The sequence below is a fragment of the Chinchilla lanigera genome, unplaced genomic scaffold, assembly GCF_000276665.1.
Source record: "Chinchilla lanigera isolate Chin_1 unplaced genomic scaffold, ChiLan1.0 scaffold00117, whole genome shotgun sequence".
NCBI lineage: Eukaryota > Metazoa > Chordata > Mammalia > Rodentia > Chinchillidae > Chinchilla > Chinchilla lanigera.
In genome coordinates, this window is record NW_004955518.1 from 1,390,712 (window position 1) to 1,413,361 (window position 22,650).

At 37.1% G+C, this 22,650-nt stretch overlaps 1 protein-coding gene across 6 annotated transcripts in view; it reads right to left on the reverse strand.

The window, feature by feature from the left end:
- The window catches only part of Enox1 (ecto-NOX disulfide-thiol exchanger 1), a 552,470-nt gene that overhangs the window by 266,156 nt on the left and 263,664 nt on the right, over positions 1-22,650 (reverse strand). For 5 of the 6 annotated variants that reach the window (XM_013506967.1, XM_013506965.1, XM_013506964.1 and 2 more), the window contains one exon: positions 11,722-11,858. In XM_013506967.1, coding sequence (XP_013362421.1) covers positions 11,722-11,782 — 61 coding nt within the window. In that variant the 5' untranslated portion in view covers positions 11,783-11,858. Of the gene's footprint in view, positions 1-11,721; positions 11,859-12,081; positions 12,242-22,650 lie in introns of those variants that run through there. The other variant, XM_013506966.1, reaches the window with a different exon arrangement.

Here is a 22,650-nt window from a genome sequence, read left to right on the forward strand (position 1 = left end):
GTAACAACAACTGTTGATTTGTATTAATTTGTCTTGAGACCCTGTATCACTTTGAATGTTCTTGCTTTGATTTGTTTATGTTCGTGATACTGGTATGCTGCTACTGTTCTGTTTTTTTTGTTTGTTTGTTTCTCATGTACTACTCTCTTTAAAATAAAAAAAAAATTAAAACAAAGCTAGAGCATCGCAGATCTATCATTATGATGGTTATTGATAAGTATCATAAATTTAGTGTTAAGAAAATAGTACTGATAATTTCAAATTAGGAATATCAATAACCCCAGAACAAATTCTATTTAAAAGCACATGGGAACTGACAGTGAAAAGCATTTCCCTGCTGACTCCACACAGCTGCACCAACCTAAGAAGCATGATGACAGCCAGCAGAGTAGCAATAGGGAATGAGTGTCAGAATTTCTGACAGAAACCATACTTTCTGAGGACTTATACTCAGTTACAGAAGTCTACTGAAAACCAAACTTGGCACAAATCTTAGCTTAGCAGAATTCCATCAAATGCAACAAAAATAAAGACTAAGGAAATAGAGAGGGAGCCCCACAAATCTGACTTTCAGAAAAGACCAGGAACACTGCTAAAGGAGACCAAAGGAAGGTCTCAATACTTACTAATTAATGCTTTTATATAGAAAATTACATTTGGAAAGTAGTAAGATCATTTACACTGTAATAATTTCCAGTTTCTTGAAGGGAATTAATAACTGAATCTCAGAAAGACTCTATTCATTCTAGAAATAATTGCTTTTTACTCTTGAACATTTTAAGTTGTGTTGTTATTAGTAGCAATTGGCTCAGCCCACAATCATATACAAAAATATACTTGAACACGGGAGGCAAAGTTTTAATCTCTTAGATTGACAAAACAAGAAGAGAGTTTAAAAACTGTCTAAACTCTAGGATACATAGCTCTTAAATTTTACTGTAGAGGACACTTTATTTCCATTTTCTAAATAAGCTATGAACCCTAAGCACATTTTTATTTTAATCTCTTGGGAAGTGATGCTGTCAGCAATGCTAACCTTCCCTTTGTTTTAGACATCAGTTTTCAGTCACAGGAAGTATTAAAGTCAGTGTTTCAGTAGATAAAAGATAGTAAGATTCTAAAACATCTCTGAGTCAAATGACCATATAATTTCTAAATACTTACTATGCTTATTCATTTGATCATTCCAAAAAGTTTATCATATGCTATTCCAAGTGCCTCATAAAGTAACTCTAAAATCTACCAAAAAAACCAAATATAGCATATGTGAGAGTTTTTTTGGAGGGCCTGGTCCCAGGGATTGAACCAGGGGTCTTATATATGCTAAGTAAATACTCTACTAATGAGTTTACATCGTCATATATATATAATGAGTTTACATCCTCATCCCTTTTATTTTTTATGTATTTGTTTTTTATTTTGAGACAGCATCTTTTTAAGTTCCCCAGGCTGGCCTCAAACTTGTGATCCTCTTGTCTCAGTCTCCTCAGCGGCTGGGGTTACAGGCATGCACCACTGGTTTCATTTGAGAATTTTTGATAGCTTCCATCTGGTGAGGGTACCAGACACTAAGTGAATATTTATGAAGAAATAGGCCTGAAATCTTTAATAAAAAGCACAGTTTAAAAAAATTATGCACCTTTTTGCAATGTTATTATGAAACAAAGAGACAAAAGGAAAATTTTTCTAGGTGTAACAGAAAAGAAAATGCCTGTGAGGGGAGAGGACCTCCTAGATAAGGGAGTAGATAACAGAGTGTAAACACATATGCAAACGCACTTCAAAAAGTATCTCTGGGGCACATCAACTGAACAATAGAAATGCAGGAGTGGAAATAATCCTTCTTCCTTTCACTCTCTCTAGTTTGTTTTTGCTCTATTTTCTTTGTTGTTGTTTACTCTTCAGACACAATTACAGTTAATTGAGATGGAACTGATAAAGCCACATCACAAACTGTTCATAAAAAAGCCAACAACAAAGGGCAGAGGCACAATTAGCAGAAACAACAAAACATAAACCTTTTGACAAGAGAGAAATAAAAGATTGTGTAGCAGAATATAAAGAGCAGGTGTTCCCCAAGTGCCCACTGTCTCGTTAGTGGGCTACAGCAGTATCCCATCATAAACTCACACTAGATGAGAAGGGTACAGGTAGGTGGCTGTCTAGAAAAAGCAAAAGAGTGCTAAAAATTCAGTTTTTAAAAGATGGACAGCCAGGCATGGTGGTGCACCTCCCCAGCACTTGGGAGGTTGAGGCAGGAGGATCACTTGGGAGTTTGAGGCCAACCTGGGCTACATATTGAGATCCTGTCTCAAAACTCTCAAAAAGCAAAACAACAAAACAAAAAACAACTAAATGGTGGGTATACAGGACTTCATTTGTGGAAAACTAACAACTAACTTAGGAGTGAACCAGACATCTGTATATTAATAGAAATAATTCTAAGAGAACAGTGTGGAGAAAACCAAATTCCAAATGTATATATTCAGTAATAGCATGATCTATATAAACTTAAAAATAATGTTGTATGTACAGAGAAGTAGATGTAGACATATTATGAATATATATAATAAGTGGAATAATATATGACTTTACTACAATGATATTACTTCTGGGGAGGGAGAAGTAGGAAGGATGGTGATTTTTTCAACTTTAAAAATTTGAGATTGAAAGCAAATATAGCACTTCCAAAAGATTTTTAAATATGGGATTGGATGGCTACATATGCTTTATTCTTTTACATGAACTATTTCATAATAAAAATTAATATTTTTAATTTATAGTATAAAACAAGAAAGTTGTAGAGATTCAGACAATTAGAGGGAACCATTTCTGTAAGTCCAATTTTCTTATCTCTGAGCTGGGAATGTACAAGGCTGATTATTTTCCACCTTCAGAAGGAAGAACAATGGTGAGCTAATGTAGAAGAAAAGCTGTTCTTGATATAAGAAATCAATGCCACATTTGGCAAATGGATGGTCATTTCCAAATGGAAGTGGATTATCTGAACATAATTATATTGCATTCTCTTGCTTCAAAAGAGTGTTTCAACTCATGCACTATTCATGTAGGTTACACTTTTTCTTACAGGCTGTGAATATAAGGTTTAAGTGACACAGTTAATGGGTGACATATTTTCATTGCTTATTCAAATGTATACCAAGAATCTGGATTTTAGAATAACAATTTGCACACTTTGCACTCTTGACTAGCTGTGCAAGATCACAACCAATTTTCTTCTTAAGTCTCTCTAAAAGTCTTCCTTTTCTTTCAAAATTGGCATTAAACATTTTTTTATTTTGTTTTGCTTTGGTTTTTTGAGGTAAGTACTTACTATTTAATTCAGTCTGGCCTTGAACTCACTTTGTAGCCCAGGCTGGCCTGGAACTCATAGTGATTCTCTTGCTTCAGCTGCCCAAGTGTTGAGATTATAAGCATGAGCCACCACACCTGGATTTATTTTTTACATTTTCTAATATAATCCCAATGAGCTGATCTGCGGAATTCTGGGGGGTGGGGATCTGGGAGAAAATGAACCTAGAAACAATTCACTAGCTTTGAATTACATATAATTGTTGGAATTAACAGAAGAAGCTATAAAGTATTTTTTAATCACAGCGAAAATAAGCCTGAGAGACTTTACTAGTGAGGCAAGAGTCATTTGAGACATTATTCGGTAAGAGGGATAATGTATCATAGACACAAGTGGTGTTACATAGCATTTGTTTTTCTGAAAAAGCAGGCTTTTGCATCAAGATTAGATATACACCCCCAATAAGAGGGCATACTGATCTATAATTTTCAATATTACATTCTTGTATTTTTATTACATGCTAGTTTTCAACTAGTAGAGGAATGTGCTCTCATAAAGCTAATATTTATTCTTTTATGTTTATGGAGCTCCCAGGGCATTTCAGGAAATGAGAAACTCTGAGGAGTCAAGTATAACTTGATGTCCTATGTACAAAAGAAGACAGGATAGGAAAATCACTATTTTTATAAATCTGACTCAGGAACTAAGTCACAAATCATTAAACAATTAGATAACATAAGATAATGGAAGTCCTTGGAAATAATTTTTCTCTCTTTCTATAAATGAAGCCTTTTATAGATGATATATCTTATCATGTAGGAGTCCTCATTTTACTAGAAAGCAAAGAGTATGTTCGTTTTCATTTTCATTTTCATCTCTGTACTTACTGTGTGTATTCAGGGGAAGCTAAAGCAGATACTCAAAATAATAACACTGTAAAAAGTGAACTGTATCAACTTGGAACTGTATCCTTAAATCATAATTTCTACTTATTCAATTACTAGGTAATACCTATAATAGGTAGTCCAATGAGTTCTTTCCTTAAACTCAAAGAAAACAGAACTAAATTTTATTTTTCCTTGGAGAGGCTTTTACTTGAATATGGTTCCAAGGCAGAGGCAACATGGCACATGAGGTGGGAAGGTGAAATTGGTTCCTTAATAAAGCTTTTGTGGACCAAATTCTGAAAGGTCCACTTTTTCTCTGTCATCTCCTCTTGATTTACGGCTCTATATTTGGGCCCTTGGAAGATGCAGGAGGAGGAGAAGAGCTAGTTATCAGAGTCATTTTCTCTTATTATATGTGACAGTTAAGCTTAACTGTCAATTTCACTGGATTATGAGATTCCTGGCAAGGTGTTTGGATTATGGGGGTCCGATACTCATTAGTGGATTAACCACTTATGTTCAGAGTTGAATGTGCTGTTAGAAGGTGGAGCTCTATTACAGGTGGGTCACTGAAGACATAATTTTAAAGAGTATCTCTATAGCTGGTGCTCCTCCACTGTACTTTGCCTCTGGCTACTGTGAGGTGTGCATCTTTCCCCTGCCATGTCCCTGCCCAACAATGTCTTTCCTTCGAGTGTGCTGACCATGAACTAAACCCTCTGAAACTATGAGCCAAATAAACCTTTCTTCCTTTAAGTTGTGTGCATGTTTTTTCCCCCAACAATTAGAAACTTGATCAATACACTGTGTAAGCATGAATAATGAAAGGGGGCCCAGGAATAAGGAAGTGAAAAACAAACATGGGTGGAGGACAGCAGGTGAGTAAGGCAAAGGATGTTCAGACTGAAGGGAGAGGGAGGTTCAGCTGGAATTAAAGGCTCTTGAAGCTTGCCACAAGTAGAGTTTTGAATTTCTAAGGGAGTCTGTGTCCTGGAATAAACAGTTTAAATTAGGAAAGTGGAAAACAAGTGAAAAAAAATTACTTCCTTCCTTACCCTTTTCTTTGCCTTTGCTCAAATTTAACATTTTCTATCACTTGTGCTCTTAGTAACTGACCTGCCACCTTTGTGACATCAACCCCTATCCATATTCCTGTATCAAACAAAAATGGTCTCTTTTAAACACCAAACTAGAATTGTGGTTTTCCTAAAAAGCATCCACATATTCATGACAGTATGTGTCTAGAAAGCTGAAAACTGATATGAGCTCAGAGTAGAAGTATGACAAAGTGAAAAAAGAGCTGCATCAAGTTAAAAGGGGCAGGGGACACAGGCTCAGATCTACTTAGCCCTGGACTCTACCAAGTTTAGCACTGTCAGGTATTAGCAGGGTACAGTATCTGTAGTGTGGGCAAGTACAGATATTCTCTACAGGGACTTGGGAAGGAAGATTTGTATCTGGGTATCACAATGACTGGGGGCTGGAGGATTTAGTTTCTGAGAATGAGGTTATTTTAAAAAAACTGTTAAATCCACAGTGCATATATCACTAAGAACTGTCCCATTTAAAATGCCAATACTGCATCAATTTAGAAATACCAATAAATATTATTTTTTATTTGAAAGAGAATAAAAAATTTAAAACACAATCAAAACAATACACAACTTCAAACAAGATGAGAGGAAATTAATAATGGTTATTATATTATATTGCATGTTGTGATTTTTAAAGTAGTTGCTCAGATTACCAGATATTGGCATGTAAAATTGATCAAATGATATAAGCATTAGCTGTTCCTTTCAATAAACTAATAGAAATTAGTAGTACAATTATCTTTGCTATCTTGTATATACATATATTTTTCCTCCCTTCTTTTTTTTTTTTTTTTTTTTTTTTGGTTTTTCTCTGGTACCAGGAACCGAACTCACGACGTTGCGCTTGCTAGGCAGGCGCTTTGCCGCTGAGCTAAATCCCCAGCCCCTTTCCTCCCTTCTTTCTCCTTTCAATAAATAATTTTTAATGTTCTTTTGCTCCATCTAACTCTCAAAGTTCAGTGAAATGTAGGAAACTTAAAAGTCATAGAAAAGAACTATGAAGATAAGTAAACTTTTAAATTTTACATTTCACCACGGATATAGTTCAGTGGCACAAGTGCCTGCCTGGCAGGTGCAAGGTCCTGAGTTCGATTTCCAATACCAAAAGAATAAATAAATCAATTTTATATTTCACAGCAGAAGTTTTTTAAAATGGGCTTATCTCTCCCAAAATGAAAAGGGATGAATTGAAAACTGAGCCTATGATGATACAGAGGGATTCAGATAACAAAGCCTTGTTTATGGAAGAAGAAATTAATATGATATGAGATCAGGAAACACCTAGGCTTTCTCAGAAAAGAGTCAAATAAATAACATTTAGTTACCAACAAATAGGATAATGTAGGTAAAATGGATAAATCCTGAAAACATACAATCTACCAAGATTGATACTAAAAGAAAAAGAAAGGCCTAACAGACTTATAACTTGTAAAAAGATTGAATAAGTAATTAACAATGAAAAACTTTAGATTAGATCACTGCACTTGACAATTATACCAACCATTCAAAAAAGAATTAACTCTAATCCTTATGAAACTTCAAAAAAAAAACCCAAAGGAGATAGAACATTTCCAAACTATGAGTTCAGCACAATACCAATGCCAAAGCCAGGTAAAAAAAATGATAAGAAAACTATAAATGAGTTTCCCTCATAAATACAGCTGCAAAAAAAAAATCCTCAACAATGCTAGCAGACCAAATTTACCTGCTCAGTAACAGGACTACCTACCATGACCAAGTTGTATTTATCCTAGGGATACAAGGATGAAACTATACAAGGATGAAACTACAGAAACTATTCAATGAGACACACAATATTACTGGAAAAAAATGATAAAAATCATATGGTCCTCTCAATAAATGTTGAACAATATTTGGCTTAACATTTCATGGATGAAAAGGTCTGCAAATAATGCATAGAAGGAAATTACTACAACATAACAAAAGCTATATGTAGAAAGTCAACTGCAGATATCATACTCAATGGTGAAAAATGTAAAAAAAAATTCTATCAGAAACAAGGCAAGGATGCCACTCTTGCCACTTCCCATCATTACAGTATTGAAAGTCTTAGTCAGAGCATTTAGCAGAAAAAAAAAACATTAAAATCAGAAAGGAAGAAGTAAGATCATCTCTGTTTGCTAATGATATTACCTCATATGCAGAGAACTCCGAAGTTTCCTTATACTGTTAATAACTGTTAGAACTAACAAACCTAGAAAAAGTGCAGGATAGAAGATCAACACCAAAAATACTTTTGTTTCTGTATAGTGAAAATGCACCATCCCCTCAAAAAGGATAAAACAATCTTATTTACGATAGCATTAAAAAGTAAAATAATCAGGAATAAACCTAATTTAAAAAGCAAAATACATGTACACTGAAAACTACAAATCACGTTGACAAAACATCAAGAAGATAAATAAATGGAAAGATACCACATGGTTACAGATTCAAAGACTTGTTATTGCAAAAACATCCAAAGACCACAGAATCAGTGCAATTTTATATGGGAAACACAAAGTATAAATAATTTTTAAAAGCAAAATAAACACAGACATAGGAAACAAGGAGCAAGATCATTTGGGAAGGGGATCTAGAGGTGGGGGCAGGGAGGAGAGAGAGAAAAGGGAATAAGATAATTAAGGTATGCTAAATACACGTACCTCTCCCTTGTGATAAATGTAGTCATTATGCACTGCAAACACATACTAATAAAAAAAACTGAAAAACTCAATTAAATTAAAAATCCAGGTTTTCATTCTTACCATAGCCACATTTCAAGTATTCAATATATACAAATTGGTAATGGCTCCCATTTAGAGAAAAAAATAAATGGCATTCTTTTTTACAGAAATAAAAGCCATTCTAAAATTCATGGAGAACTACAAAGGTCCTTAGATGAACAAAACAGCCTGAGAAACAAGAACTACACCAGAAGCCTTATACTTCTAGATGTCAAACATCACAATGATAATTCTGTATGAGAAACACAAAGCATAAATAATTTTTAAAAACAAAATAAAAGTCAATCAGAAGTAGAGAGATCTTTTGCAAATGGGAAGGGGATCCAGAGGCGGGGGCAGGGAGAAGAAAGGGAAAGAGGAAAAAGAGGAATTAAGATATGGTAAATATAGGTACCTCCCCCAGTGATGAACACAAACATTCAACATGATACTAATATAGAGGCAGACTTATAGATCAAAAGAAGACAACAGAAGGTCTAGAAATAAACTCATGTAACTAATGGCATAATCTTTGACAAAGATATGAAGACCCAAAGTAAGTTAAACACAGTCTTTTCAACACAATGTTTTGGGAAAATTTGACATTCATATGCAAAGGAATAAATGGACCCTAATTTTGTACCATATCCTAAAACTAATCTCAAATTGATTAAAGACTTAAACACAAGAACTGAAACTTTACAAAATTATTTGGAAAACACATGCATAAAGCCTCGCATAATTGATTTCAGATATGATTCCTTACATATGACACAGATAATAAAAGCAAAAGTAGGCAAGTGGGATTATATCAAACTAAAAAGCTTCTGTACAGCAAATAAAGCAATCAAAGCACATAAAGATAACTTACAGCATGGGAGAAAATATTTGTTCAGAATATGTCTGATCAGTGCTTAATATTATAAATATATAAGAAACTCTTACATGTCATTAACAAAAACAAATAATAGAACTTTAAGAAGAACAAATCATGTCCAATAGGGAAGTGAGCAAGGGAACGGGAGGGGCGCGGAGGAGGGACGGAGAAAGGAGAGGAGTAACAATGGGCCAGGTCCAGGAATCTAGTAACTCTGAGCAGTGTGAACAGTACATGCCAAAGCAAGAGCTAAGACCAACAATATCAACAAGTACCAAAATGGTGATGAGGAAACAGATGGGGGCAGGGAGGGGCAGGGGATTAGGAAAATAAAAGCTGTAACATGTACATGTAACCGCTCCCCAAGATGACTGTACACTGCATGAATTGTAAACATGTACTAATAAAATAAAAGTTAAAAAACTTCAGAAATAGCCAATGACATTGTACTGTATTAGTCAGCATTCCCACTGCTGGACAAAATGTCTGTCACAATTTAAAGGAGGAAAAATTTAATTTAACTCATAGTTTCAGGAGATTCCAGTCCATGGTCAGCAGGCTTCGAGGTAAAACCATGGCAGAAGGGCAGAGTGGAGCTAAACTAATAGTTCCTGGCAGCCAGGAAGCACAGCAGGGGAGAGCGCCAGAGAGGAACGGGCAAGGGTAGGACTCAAGCTCATGCCTCCATGACCCAGCCCGACACACTTTAGAGCCTGCAGTATTAATCTGCTGGGCAATGCTTAATTAATGAAGTTGGCATATCTGGATTAACAGCCACAGACTTGAAAAACATTTCCCCCAAGAAAGCTTACAAATGGGCAACAGATACATAAAATGATGCTCATCATCATTAATCATCAGGGAAATGCAAATGAGCTATTAGTTTACATGTTTTCAGATGGTAGTGAGAGAGAGAATGTAGTGAGAGAGAGAGAATGTGCTGGTATGGAGAAACTGGAACTTTGTACCCCTAGTGGTGTGAATACAAAATTAGCTACAATAGAAAATAGTATGGAGATTTTTCTAAAAATAAAAAAAAAAAATAGAATTTCCATATAATCCTACTTCTGGGTATACATGCAAAACTTGACAAAGATTTTGCAGAGATATTTGCATATCACACTCATTACAACATTGTTCACGTTAGTTAACATTCACATCCATAATCTAAATGTCCATCAGCAGATAAATAAAATGCAAAATATACCTAGAAAGGAATTTTCCTCAGATTTACAAAAGAAGAAAATCTTGTCATATGTGAAAACACATTCTGCTAAGTGCAACAAGCTAGTCACAGAAGGACAAATATTGCATGACTCCACTCATGACATATTCAAAATCATCAAACTTATAGATGAAGAAAGCAGAACGGAAGTTGCATAGAGACGGCAGGAGGGAACATGGGTAGTTACTATTCAAGAGGTACAGTTTCAGTCAAGCAAGGTGAAAAGGTAATAAGGATTTCCTGAGCTACAGTGTGCATGTAATTAACTCTGCACTTAAAATTTTTATAAAGGATAGAGTTCATGTTTTGTGGGAATTTTTTTCCTACAATAAAAAAGAAAAAAGGACTGTAGATCCTTGGGTATGAAGATTTAAAAACAAATAAGACTCTGATAGGTTTCAGATAGTTCAAGCAGAATCTTACTTATATTTGAGGGAAGAGAATTCAGGTAATTCCTCAAGTCTTTTCCAATGCTTCTGTTTCCATGGTTACAGTTATTAGGATCTAACACGCTGTACACCCAACCAAATTGACAGACTGGAGGATGGAAAGTGGGGATACAACTTCCCATGCACACAGTACCTCAAGAAATACTGTCTGTCTCACTCTTCAATGAGAGCTAATCATGAGGTCCAATAAGAAAAGGTGCAGTGGGAATACTGGAATTTAGCCCAGCACTGCAGTAAAATCTGCTTTGATTTCTCAGTAGAAATAAAGGAAATAAAAAAGTAAAACACAGTAAAAGACTATTAAGGAAGAAAACATCTGTCACCTTGGACAGAATAAAAGTCCCACCAAATGAAATGAATGCCTTTGGGAAAATGCCATGTCATGTTAGAAAGTACTGTGTACTTCCCGCTTGCTCTTCATTTGGTTTCCATCCACTCAGTGTACCAGACCTTACCCTAGACCCTGCTTTCTTCTCCAGCAATGAAAGATGCATGAACTGAATTTAGCCTTTGGTTAGGACTTTGTCAGAAAATGCCTTCAAAATAAAAGTGTTTTACTTGGTACTATCTCAGTGACAGACATGTACTTCCATATGACTCATTCTACTAGCAAGCTTTTTCCTTGAGAAAGCAACAACACTGTTAGTTTTCAAACTGTTAACTGACATACACATGACATGCACGCACACACACACACCTCTAAACAAGTCCTATTGTGTCATTTTTGAAACATAAGGTGAGTATCTCCTAGTAAAACTAAATGAAAACGTTGTTCAGTGGGATTTAACAATTTGAAAAGGGTCATAGTGATAATGCTAGTTGATATTAAGAAGTGAAATTTTGATTTTCAATGTTTTAAAATATAACTTACTTTGTGAACCCAGAAATAAAATGTGTTTTAAGCCAATGTGATAGAGTATAGCATTGTACTTGTAACATTCCAGAATCCACAATAATAAGTCTGAGAACTAGTATGGCATATTTCTTTTCACTTATATCTATTTCCCAATGAAATCAAAGGGGTCTAATTTATGCATTTTCTAGTTGCACAGTTCTTATTGAAATGGAGTATGACTATTATTATGCATTTTAAAACATTCTTTAAAATTAATAATTTCTTCAGTAAAGAAATGGAAAAAATAACACAAACCTTGAAACAGCAGATCAGAAGAAAAGTGTGTTCTTTGGGAACTTGATTGAAATGTATTCATAAAAGTTTTCCAAGTGAAAGCTGTTCATGAAAGAAGTCCCACAGAAGACACAGTGGCTCTGGCACTGCAGATGCGTCTAGAAATGAAGAGAAGCACACCATCAGGGCGTGTTCAGGAGCCATTACTGCCAGCCCCAGCTCTGGGACTCTCAGCACGTTGTTCATATCTATTAATTGTATACCCCAAATCTTTCTGGGCATAACTTCAAGGTGGGGCATTGATCTTTCACCATTATATTTAGAAATGACTAAAGGCCAGAAGTGTTTAGCAACTAAGCAAATGTCTGCATTTCCCCATACCTACTCAGGCTGCCACAGAAGACCTGGGGGTAGCATATGAACACAGAGCAGAAGGCTGTTTCCTGAGCATCGCAGGGATGAGGCTTTGTGCCAGGTTTCCCGACACATGGGTTCTTTCACCAATATGACAGTCCTGCAGCTGGGGAGTCCTGGCTCTGCTTCACAGATGAGAAAAACTGATGCACGGATTGCTGCCCCAGGCTTAGAACCTGTGTCCTCCAACACCCCAAACCCTCAGGGCTGGCTCTGTCCTTCATTTTATTTTGTGTCCTATGTGATTTAGAAAAATATTTCACAAATAGGATTGACAAGAGGATAAATAACACCACAGTATACTAAGTTAATTCAAGTATTACTAAATTAATTATGAAATTGTCTCTCCTAATTTATTTTTATACTAAATAGTGTCTTAGGCCCACAGAAATATGGACACCCAGCTTTAAGCAATGTATTTTTTCCCCCAACTTTCTTCCTTCAGCAAAGAGAACAAGTCTCTTGAAAACCAGTGACTCCCTGCTGTTATGGTGTTGGCTTGTGTGCCTGCCTACATCAAGGACAGCGATGCCAACTTCTCCTCTTCCTTTGGCTCCTCCTCATGACTCACAGCTCTTTGACTCTCTCCAGGAAAGAACATTTGGCTTTTCCATTCCAATTAGGAAAGAAACCCACATCCTCCATACACGTGCCTGAGTGATATGACTACATCTCTACATGACTTTGTCTATCTCCATACCTGACAGCAACTGGACAAGGGTTAGCTGGGATCTCTAGACTTCTCATTTTGAGTCAATGATCTACATGTTTTGGATGGTTTTGGTGCCAACAGAGTTGTAAAGCTTACACTCCACCAGGTGTCCTAGTACGCACTCTTACAGAGTCGTATTTCAGGACCAAAATCCACCAACTAAACACTGCAAAATTTCCCTCAAAATGCCAGCTTTCAATGCCCGCGATTTTGTCTGAGACTTGGAACTGTTAGCTCATTCCCAAGATGCACCTAGAAGCACCTCAGAAACACTAGAAAATGCAGAAGCCTGGAAGGTCACATGTAATTTTTCAAATTTTGCTTTATTTTTGGAAACTGAAGCTTAAATCATGAATAAAGTAGCTGGGTGGGGGTGATTGATAGTCCTTTTCAAGTTCCATGGAATTGGGTAAAAAGAAAAGAGGACAGCAGTAGAGCTAGGTTATCTTTGTATGATAGCAGGAAGAAGAGCTTGATAAATAGTGCACGGGGAAGCCCTGAAACAGACTCTACCCTAAACAATAGGGATGCAAAACAAATAGAAACTCTTCATAAAATGTCACAAACTAGCTTTCTTTTTTCTTTATACCACTTGCATACAAAGTTTTAGGTTCTACACCCAAACCAGCAATTTCCCTTGTCAAAAAATCCCAATGCTAACTTGTGAGTATTCATTCAGGCACTTTTCACTGGATATCTGACTCAATCAACAGAAAATTCCAGAAACACTAAAAGAAGAAAGATAGTCCTTTTTCCCCAAGCAAATTACTGTCCTGTAGAGAGTTAGAGCTAAGATGTCAACTCTAAGAAGGCGGTGGATAAAAGCAGACTGGAATCAGACTGGTTGATGCATTCCTACTTCTCACTCCCTAGCTATATCACCTTGGCCATTGTACTCAAACTCTCTCATCTCTGCTTTCTCATTTGCATATTTCTTTGGAGGCTGTTTTGAGGATTGAGCAAGGCAACCCATATAAGTGTTTGGTGCACTGAGAAACACATAAAAAGATCTTATTGGCTGCATTAGTGACATCTGCAAGGAAAAAGTGCTTTAAGGTTTATGAGGAGTTGGAATTCTCTCTGTGGGGAATCAGGAAAGGTTCCGTGAGGAAAGTAGCACTTAACAGAAACTATGAACAAACATCATAATGCTTTTACACATAATAAGCCTCTTACAGGTATCAAGTACTTTATATTAGAAAACAGTAGGTCCACAGAATTACACATTGTTTTCCAGGACTTGGTGTAAAAGTGGATATCTACCATAAAAACAAAGCCTGAGAATGTCACAAAGGAGAAAATCTGTGCATTGCTATTAAGAAAGGTACAATATCGCACCGGATCCTGTTCTATTCTACATAATCCAAAATGACACCATGGTTTTTAATGGTACTTGGCAAGCGTACCATTTTTAAACTTAGCCTTAAATTTAAATCACAGGGCTTGTGACTCAAATCTCCAATGTGACCTTTACTGTGTATTGTTCAAGAAAACATGTCTGTCAGTATGAAGAGAAACCACACACCCTTTTACTTGGGGAAATATAATGAAAGAGGTATTGTTACAAGCACAGAGTGGCAAAATGATTGTGGTTGTGAGTCTTCAGAAGCAATGAAAACCAAGACTGTATTTTATTTGTATCATTCATTTAGAAATGTCTATCAGATTAATGAACATTCCTATTTCTCCTATATTTTGGACTTTAATTCAAAAGAGGCTTGGCAGGAATTTCATCATTTATAGATTTAAAATATAATCCCTCAGATTATAGCCATTTTTCAAAAGCTTACAGAGCCATACTACTTTGTCCTGGAGAGACTCACACAACGTTGTGCTGAACAGAAGAGCAACAAGAACACAGTAGCGTCCATTCTCACCAGCCTTCTGTCTTCCTAGCCCTGGGTGTCTGCTGCAGCACAGCGCTGTGGTTTCCATTTGTCCCTTGCCAAAGTAATGTAATAAGAGGTGGGCATCTGACAGGTGAATGGACCATGAGGACTCCTTCCTTGTTAATGGGCTTAAGGCCTTTATAAAAGAGACTTCTTGCTACGTTTTGGTATCTGGCTCTTCTGCCTTCTGCCATAGGATACAATATTCCTCCTCATGAAGGAAGGAGCTTAGATCCAGGGAGCTGCCTCACCAGAAAGCTAAGCCTACTAATATCTTAATCTTGGACTTTTCAGCCTCCAAAAAGGTGAGAAAACAAATTTTTATTCTTTATAAATTACCGACTCTATGGTATTTTGTTGGAGTAACATCACATGGGCCAGAACATAGACAATTACCAGAGGGGTGAGCTGTTGTTATCATACCTGACAGTGCATAAGCAGCTTTGGAACTAGGGATGGGTAGAGGATGGAAGTGTTTGTAGTGAACACTGTGAGAATCTGGTACTGCCATGAACAGAGCGTTCAGGACAACTCCAGTGAGTCTCAAAAGAAGGGAAAAACTGTAGGAAATGCCTCAGTTTTGTTAGCAATTATTCCAGAGGGTGTGGTCACTGGTAATGTTGGTTAAAATATGGGCAGTAAAGATTATTCTGATGAGGTCTCAGATGGGAACAAAAGCTAAAGTATTAGAAATTGCAGGAAGGGCCATCCTTACTGTAAATTTGCAAACAACTTGTTCTAGGACTTTCTAGAAGGAAGAACTAATGAGTAACTAACTAAGATATTTGGTGGAAGTAATCTCTAAGCAGCAAAGCATTTAGGGGGCTACTGGCTCATCTTAAGTGTGAGAAGAGACACACAATTTAAAGATGAATTTGTGGTTAAAAGAGAAAAGCAAAACAACAATTTGGAAAATTCTCATCTGGCCACTAATGAATAAAAAACCTCAATATTCATGAAAGAAAACCAGAGGTGTGGCCATCTGGCCTTTGGATGAGAAATATGAGCATGCACAGCAGGACACTTGGCACCATGCATTGAGACCATGGGAGAATGTCCTCAAATGCATTTCAGATATCTTCAGGGATGCCGTGGCTATCATTGGCCAATGTGCCTCAGTTTCAAAAATGCCTTGAGTTTTATTTAGATGAGACTCTGGACTGTAGGCTTTTGAGTCAATGCTACAACAAGTTAAGACTTTTGGGGTAATGGGATGGAATGAATGTATTTGGCATGGAAGAAGACATGAATTTCAGGGAAGACTAAGAGCCGAATGCAACTGTTTGATGGTGTTGTCAGTGGAATGGCATTAGGAGGTGAGTGGGCCATGAAAGCCCATCCCTCATTAATGCTATTGAGCCTCTGATAAATGAACACCACTCCCAACTCCCTTTCAAGCAGCTCACTTTTCTGTTTTCCACCACGAGAGGACACAGCATCCTCACCTCCCTGAGAACCATCGTGGAAACAGGCAGTAGCCCTTACCAAACAACTGACCCTACTAGTACCTTGATCTTATATTTCCCAGATTTCAGAACTAGGAGAAAATAAATCTGTCTTCTGCAGAAATTACCTAGTCTATGTTATTTTGTTACATCATGAAAACACAAAGATAGCGAAACTGTAAAAGAGAAGGTATCACCAGGCCTTCTTCCCCTTGTTTACTCTTTCCACTGAATCATGAAACACTATCTACTCTTTTTCCCAGGCATTCAAACTCACAGTATTACATTTTATGTACTATAGGGAACTTCTAGTAGGGCCTACTTGTAGTTTAGTCTAAAAAATGTTGAAAGAATCATCATCCTATCAGAATTGTCATCCTATCCTATCTATAATGGTGATAAATATAGGAATGGAAAACAAATGGACACACAAAGAATTTTTAAAACGTGATTTTAGTTATGTACTTCCACCACTCAACAACCTACAGGGTCTGTCTGTTTTCTCAAGGATCAGATTTAAGTTCACCATCAGGAATATCTGTTCTCAGCATCCTCTCCAATACCAAACTATTTCTGACTGAAACTCTTAGATCAAATTATATTGTAGTGAATCTCAAATCAGGGAGGATATTCATCAGAATCTACTGAACTGGACTCTCACAAGGAGAGGGCTCACTATATGCTTTATTTGCAAAATACTGCACAGGTGATTCAGAGGGACATCACCTGTTCAGAACTGCTGTGTCTCTGCCTCTAGGTATTTCTAACCCACTTGTAGATACCTCAGAAGCCTCATCTCCCTAAGTGAATCTTTGGAGATGACAATAATATTTTATGTTTTCTCCAGGTTCTTATTGTAGAGTTAAAATGCTTTAGCTAGAAGGGAACTCCTGTGCTTCTGCAGGTGTCCAGAACACACAGCCATCAGGCATGTTATATCTGAACTATGCTGAGGTATAAAAACTCCTGAATTGACAATGTTTTAAAATTATAAAAATAAGACCTGAAAACACTGGGACAGTTTCCTTCATGTAAATGACTGGTTGAACTAAATGCTGGTGTGTGATTTTAGGGAGGCCTAAGTTCCTCAAAGCCACTTTCCTCACCACTCTCCACTACCTTTCACACTGATTAAGGGCTGGCCCCTGCAGACATCTGCATTTGCAATGTATTCTCTACTCTGACCATTTCAGACACCAGCATTAAAATTTGAAAGCCAAACGATTTTTTTCTCCTTTAATTTATAAGCCATGCTAGAATTATTGCTTGTAGCTCCAAAGTTAGATACCAGGCTTCTGATTCATAAGCAAGTTGATTATCTTCTCTCTTGACTTCTTTATCTAAATGTTTAATACTAGGCTAAAATTAAGTAGAGGTGGATGAGTAAGAAGTCTGACCTCTGTTCTGTCTTTGCTTCATAGTTCCCAATCAAAAAGCTACTCCACTTCCCACTTCAGTTCTTAAATAAGATATTCTTCATTCATTTTATGAGTTCCAATTTATCCTAGAATCACAAAAAAACCCAAAGACTTTGAAGTATCTTACCCTTGAGCATACAGAATCTCAGTTCCTCCTACAGCCCTTTCTCTATCCTTTGCACAAGCTGCTCTTTGTCCTTGGAAAAGACTTGGCCCTTCTTCCTCTTCACCTAGAAACCTAAAGCAATGTCCTTTAGGATGCCCTAAATTGTATATTCCTTGTTTGCATGACATAACATCCTTGTGACTCTTCACCTACCCCTACCACCAACATGCGGCTTGGGTTAGCATATACCTACTGATGTTTCCAGAATTTGGATACGACAAAAGTTATGGTAAGTAACACCTCTGTTGCCCTTTCACTCTGTTGATATCACCTACCATGTTATCAACTGCCCTATGGAGAGGCTGTTTGGAAAAGAAACAAGGGAAATTTCTAAACCCACAGCCAGCAAGGAATTATGGCCCTCAGTATCAGTGTGTGAAGAATTTAACTATGACAAGAAACAGCAAGTGAGCCTGAAGATCCACTCTGCTCCAGTTAGGCAGGGTTGCCCCAGTTGGGAGGACTATGGGCCTGGCCAGTGCCTTGATTTAAAGCCTTTGAGAGACCTGGAGCTGGAGTGCTACCTTCAGACTCAAGTGGTAGTATTACTGTTCTCTGAAGCTACAGCCTGCTGGGCTACAATGCAGACACACAGTCACTCTCCATGATCACATTAGCTCATTCCACCTATACCCTATTTGCGTTATTTCTCTGAAGAAATGTTACTATTACAGGCAGGGCTCTTTGGTGAGATAGAAGTGAGAGAGAAAAGAGAAGAGAGAAGGAGGGAATAAGGGAAAGGAAGGGGGAGAGGAAGAAGAGAAGAAAGGAGGGGAAGGGAGGGGGAAAGGAGGGAAGAAAAAGAGAAGAAAGTGGAGAGGGGATATGGGAGACAGAGAAGGGACTTATAAGGGGATTGGCTCAGTCAACTATAGAGGCTGAAAATTCCCACTGTAGGCTAGAGAATCAGGAAAAGCAGTAGTGTGGCTCAGTCCCAGTCTGAAGGTCTTAGAACTAAGTAAGCTGACAGTATAACTCTCAGTCTAAGGGCAAAGGCCCAAGAGCTCATGGGGCTACTGATGTGAGTTCTGGAGCCCAGAGGACAGAGAACTCAGAGTTCTAAAGTTCAAGGGCAGAAGAAAAAGGGAGTGTCCAGGAAGAGCAAGAGCAAGATTCTACCCTTCTTCCACCTGATGTTTCATCCAGGCTTCAATCTGTTAGGATAGAAACTGTCTGCTTTACCAGCTAAATCTTAATCCAGTTAAACTGACACCCCAAATCGACCATCACAATAGTTACAACTGACTAGACCATAGATACTGTGGAACATACGACACACACCTACTTATTGCATTGAATTATATATACTTTTGGGGGCATTATTAGGTATTGAACTCAGCGTCTTCATACTGAGCTTACACCTCAGACCCCTTTTTTAAAATTTTGAGATAGGGTCTTGCAGAGTTGGCTAGGCTGGCCTCAAATTTGCAACCCTTTTGCCTCTGCTTTGCAGAGTGCTGTTTGAAGGGGTGTACCACCACACCTGGCTTATAAAACTTTTAAAAATTCTAATATGGTAGACTTAAAGCTCTATTAAGACAGGGGCCATTTTCGTTATGTTTGTAAACAAATCTACAGTTCTAAGTATGTGCCTGGTTTATGACAGATGCTCAAGAATATGTGTCAAATAAACAAGTAAATGATTTAGCTTCATAGCAGTGTTTTCATATCACCTTTATAGAAGAATAGCTGGGATAACTGTACTGCGGATGTCTGTGGTATATTGAAAGGAACAGTTAATGATTAAAATTTTTTTATATTCTGACCAAATTTGCATGCTTATGTCTGGTAATCTGAGCAACTGATTTGAAGACAACAATATGCAATGGAACAACCATTGGTGAATTCCTACCATCTTATCTAGTGAAAATCTGTATTAACTCTGTTTCATTCAATAATTATTTTTTTACTCTCTTTAATGGTTTGAACAATCTTCCATTCTTATGTCTGGTAATTGGAGCAATGTAGTTGAAGATAACAATATGTAATATAACAACCACTGTTCATTCTTATCATTTTGTTTTGAAACCATGTATCACTTTTAATGTTCTTGGTGTTTTTGTTTGTTTGTTTGTGATGTTGGTTTGCTGCTATTGTTCTTTTTTTTTTCTTTTACTACTCTCTTTAAAATAAAAGCAACAGAGAAATTCCCAAACTTCTCACCGAATACAATTATATGTATCTTCAAAAAAGGAACAAATAAATGTTAAAATTATAAGATGCTGCACATTTTCTTTACCCATAGTAAAGATGTAGAGACAAATCATTAGAGACAAAAAGGGGAGATTTAATGGACTTTGAGAATAAAACTAGTGTGAATTCCAGAATTACACATTTGAAATTTTGTAGACCTCACTAGAGCTATTAGAAATAATTTTATGCCAGACAAATTTTAACTAGGAATATGTTTTTGAAGATGAATGTGGCATTAATGTTTATAATACAACAGTAAGGAGAAAGCTATAGCTAAGAGAATGAATTATAATAACAGTAATCAGAAAAAAGGAAGGGCTAGTAAAAAGAAAATGTATAGAATAAAAGGAATTCCAACCAGGGGGGATATAGCTTAGCGGTACACTGCATACCCGGCAAGTACAAGGTCCTGAGTTTGATTCCCAATACCAAATAAGAGAAAGAAAGAAAGAAAGAAAGAAAGAAAGAAAGAAAGAAAGAAAGAAAGAAAGAAAGAAAGAAAGAAAGAAATTCCATCAATTAGATAAAATCAATAATGAGAAAAAAGATGCAGTCAAAGAGTACAAGAATATTTTGAGTCTGGGAATGGAAAATTGTACTAATACTGACAGAATGTGAATTTGAGAGGAAACGTGGGCTGTGTAAACATGCCCAAAGGAGTGGAGAGTGACAGTAGCTTTGCTTTGGGATATGTTCAACTTGATAAATGTCCTGATTCCTGTGCTTATGAATACTGAAAACTAAAGGTTTGATAAATATTTTTCCAAAGATCTTTAGAAAATGGCAAAGACGATGTCCTTAATATCTACAACTGGGGTATAGTTTATACATGGTAAAGTGCACTGATATTAAGTATAGTGTTCTATGAGTTTTGTCAAATATACACTCCCAAGTAACCTACACACTAATCAAGATAAAGAACATTTCCATCTGTGGGGAACCATTTAGACTGCTTTAAAGCTAACGGTGTCTAACGACACACAAGGACCTGTGCTTGTCTAGTGCAGGGTGCACAGTGGGGATACAGCCATGTAACCATGACTTAGCGCAGGTAAACACACATGTGCTGGTTACGGAACTACAAAGCAATGTAAGCATGAGACAACAATCTGTATAAGAATAATACAATGAAGACACAGGCAGCTCTTGCTCTCTTGCATTCTCTGCTGTTCTCCTTCTTGTCTGCTGTTGTTGCTGATGTTTTACACACATGCATTCTTTCACCTTGGGACCTCACCCATGAAAATATCCCTTGGACCCCCTGAGCAGGCTGACACCATCATTCCAGACAGGGTCTTTCCCAGACATGAAGTTCTAATTTCTGTCACTGTGGTGGATTAACTAATGGTCAACTTGTAACACCCAACTGAACTGAATCAGCATGATTCTAGGTGTGGAAGGCTCACCTAAGGATTGTTGCCAACAGCATAAAAAAGAGAACTGGAGGGGAAGGTGGTTCAATGTTGATTCTCCTGGAGAAGCTTGTCATGCTGGCTTTCCTGATATGAACTCAGATGTTCTCAACATCAGAGAAGCTTGGGTCCTTGCTGTTGCTGAGGAAGGCTACAGTGTTCTTTGGGGGAGCTCTGGTCCTTACTTTAAATGTCACTTCTTGGCTCAAGTGCAGATCCCTCAGCCTGCTGGCACAGATTCTTCATTCTGCTGGTGCAAACTTTCTAGCTTCCACCACTCACCTTTGTGCCATCTCAGAGCAAGTTCTTGATACAGGTTTGCACGGGACATTGTCATGGGCTCTCAGCTTCCAGTTGGACTCATGGAGAACATTGCAATGAGCTCTAGGTCTTCAGCTGGACTCATGCAGGACATTGCAGTAGGATCCAAGCCTTCTGCTGATTCTTTGGGTCTCTCTACTGTATGGACAGATCTCCTGCACTCTTTTGCATTTAACTCTTTGGGTGAGTATTATAAAATAATCCTGTAAGTTATGTGACTTGTATTAAATCTTTTCCCTTGTAAGCCCTGACTATAACAGTCACCACAGAGAGCTTTGCTTGTATTTGTTAACTTTGTTAGCAGTATCAGCAGTTAATTCATGAGTATTATTCTGTTGATAAATGAGGAGTAGGCTATTATGTGAGTAATATCCTATTGTGTGACTATGCCTGCATTTATTTTCCATTCTCCTGTTGGTGGATAATTAGTTGCTATACACAAAGCTACCATAAGCATTCTTGTACGAAGCTTTATGTTCTTATACAGGATTTTACATGCTTCCAGTTTTCTTAAGTATATAACTAGATGTGAGAATGCTAGGGATTAATGCAGGTACATATTTAAGTTTGTAACAGGACATCCTGTTTTTCACAAAGGTCTTTCCTATTTTATATCTGCACCAGCATGTATGAGACTTTCAGTATTACTGTGTCCCCATCAATATTTGATGTCTTCAGTCCTTCTATTTTTAGCTGTTCTAGTGGCTGGGAAGTGTTAATTAAATTTGCATTTTCCTCATGACTAATGCTGTCATTTTTATATCTTCAAATGTTTATTAAATATCCTTACGTATTTTGTGAATGTTCTGTTTAAGTAATTTGTAAATTCAGGAAGGGTATTTTGTATTTTAATTTAAAGGTCCTTCATATATTCTGGACTCTATTCCTTTGTCATATACACTTATAGCAGTTTACGTTCCCACTCTGCAGCCTACCTATTGACAACACCATTTAATGAGGAGTTTAAATTTTTGTAGTGC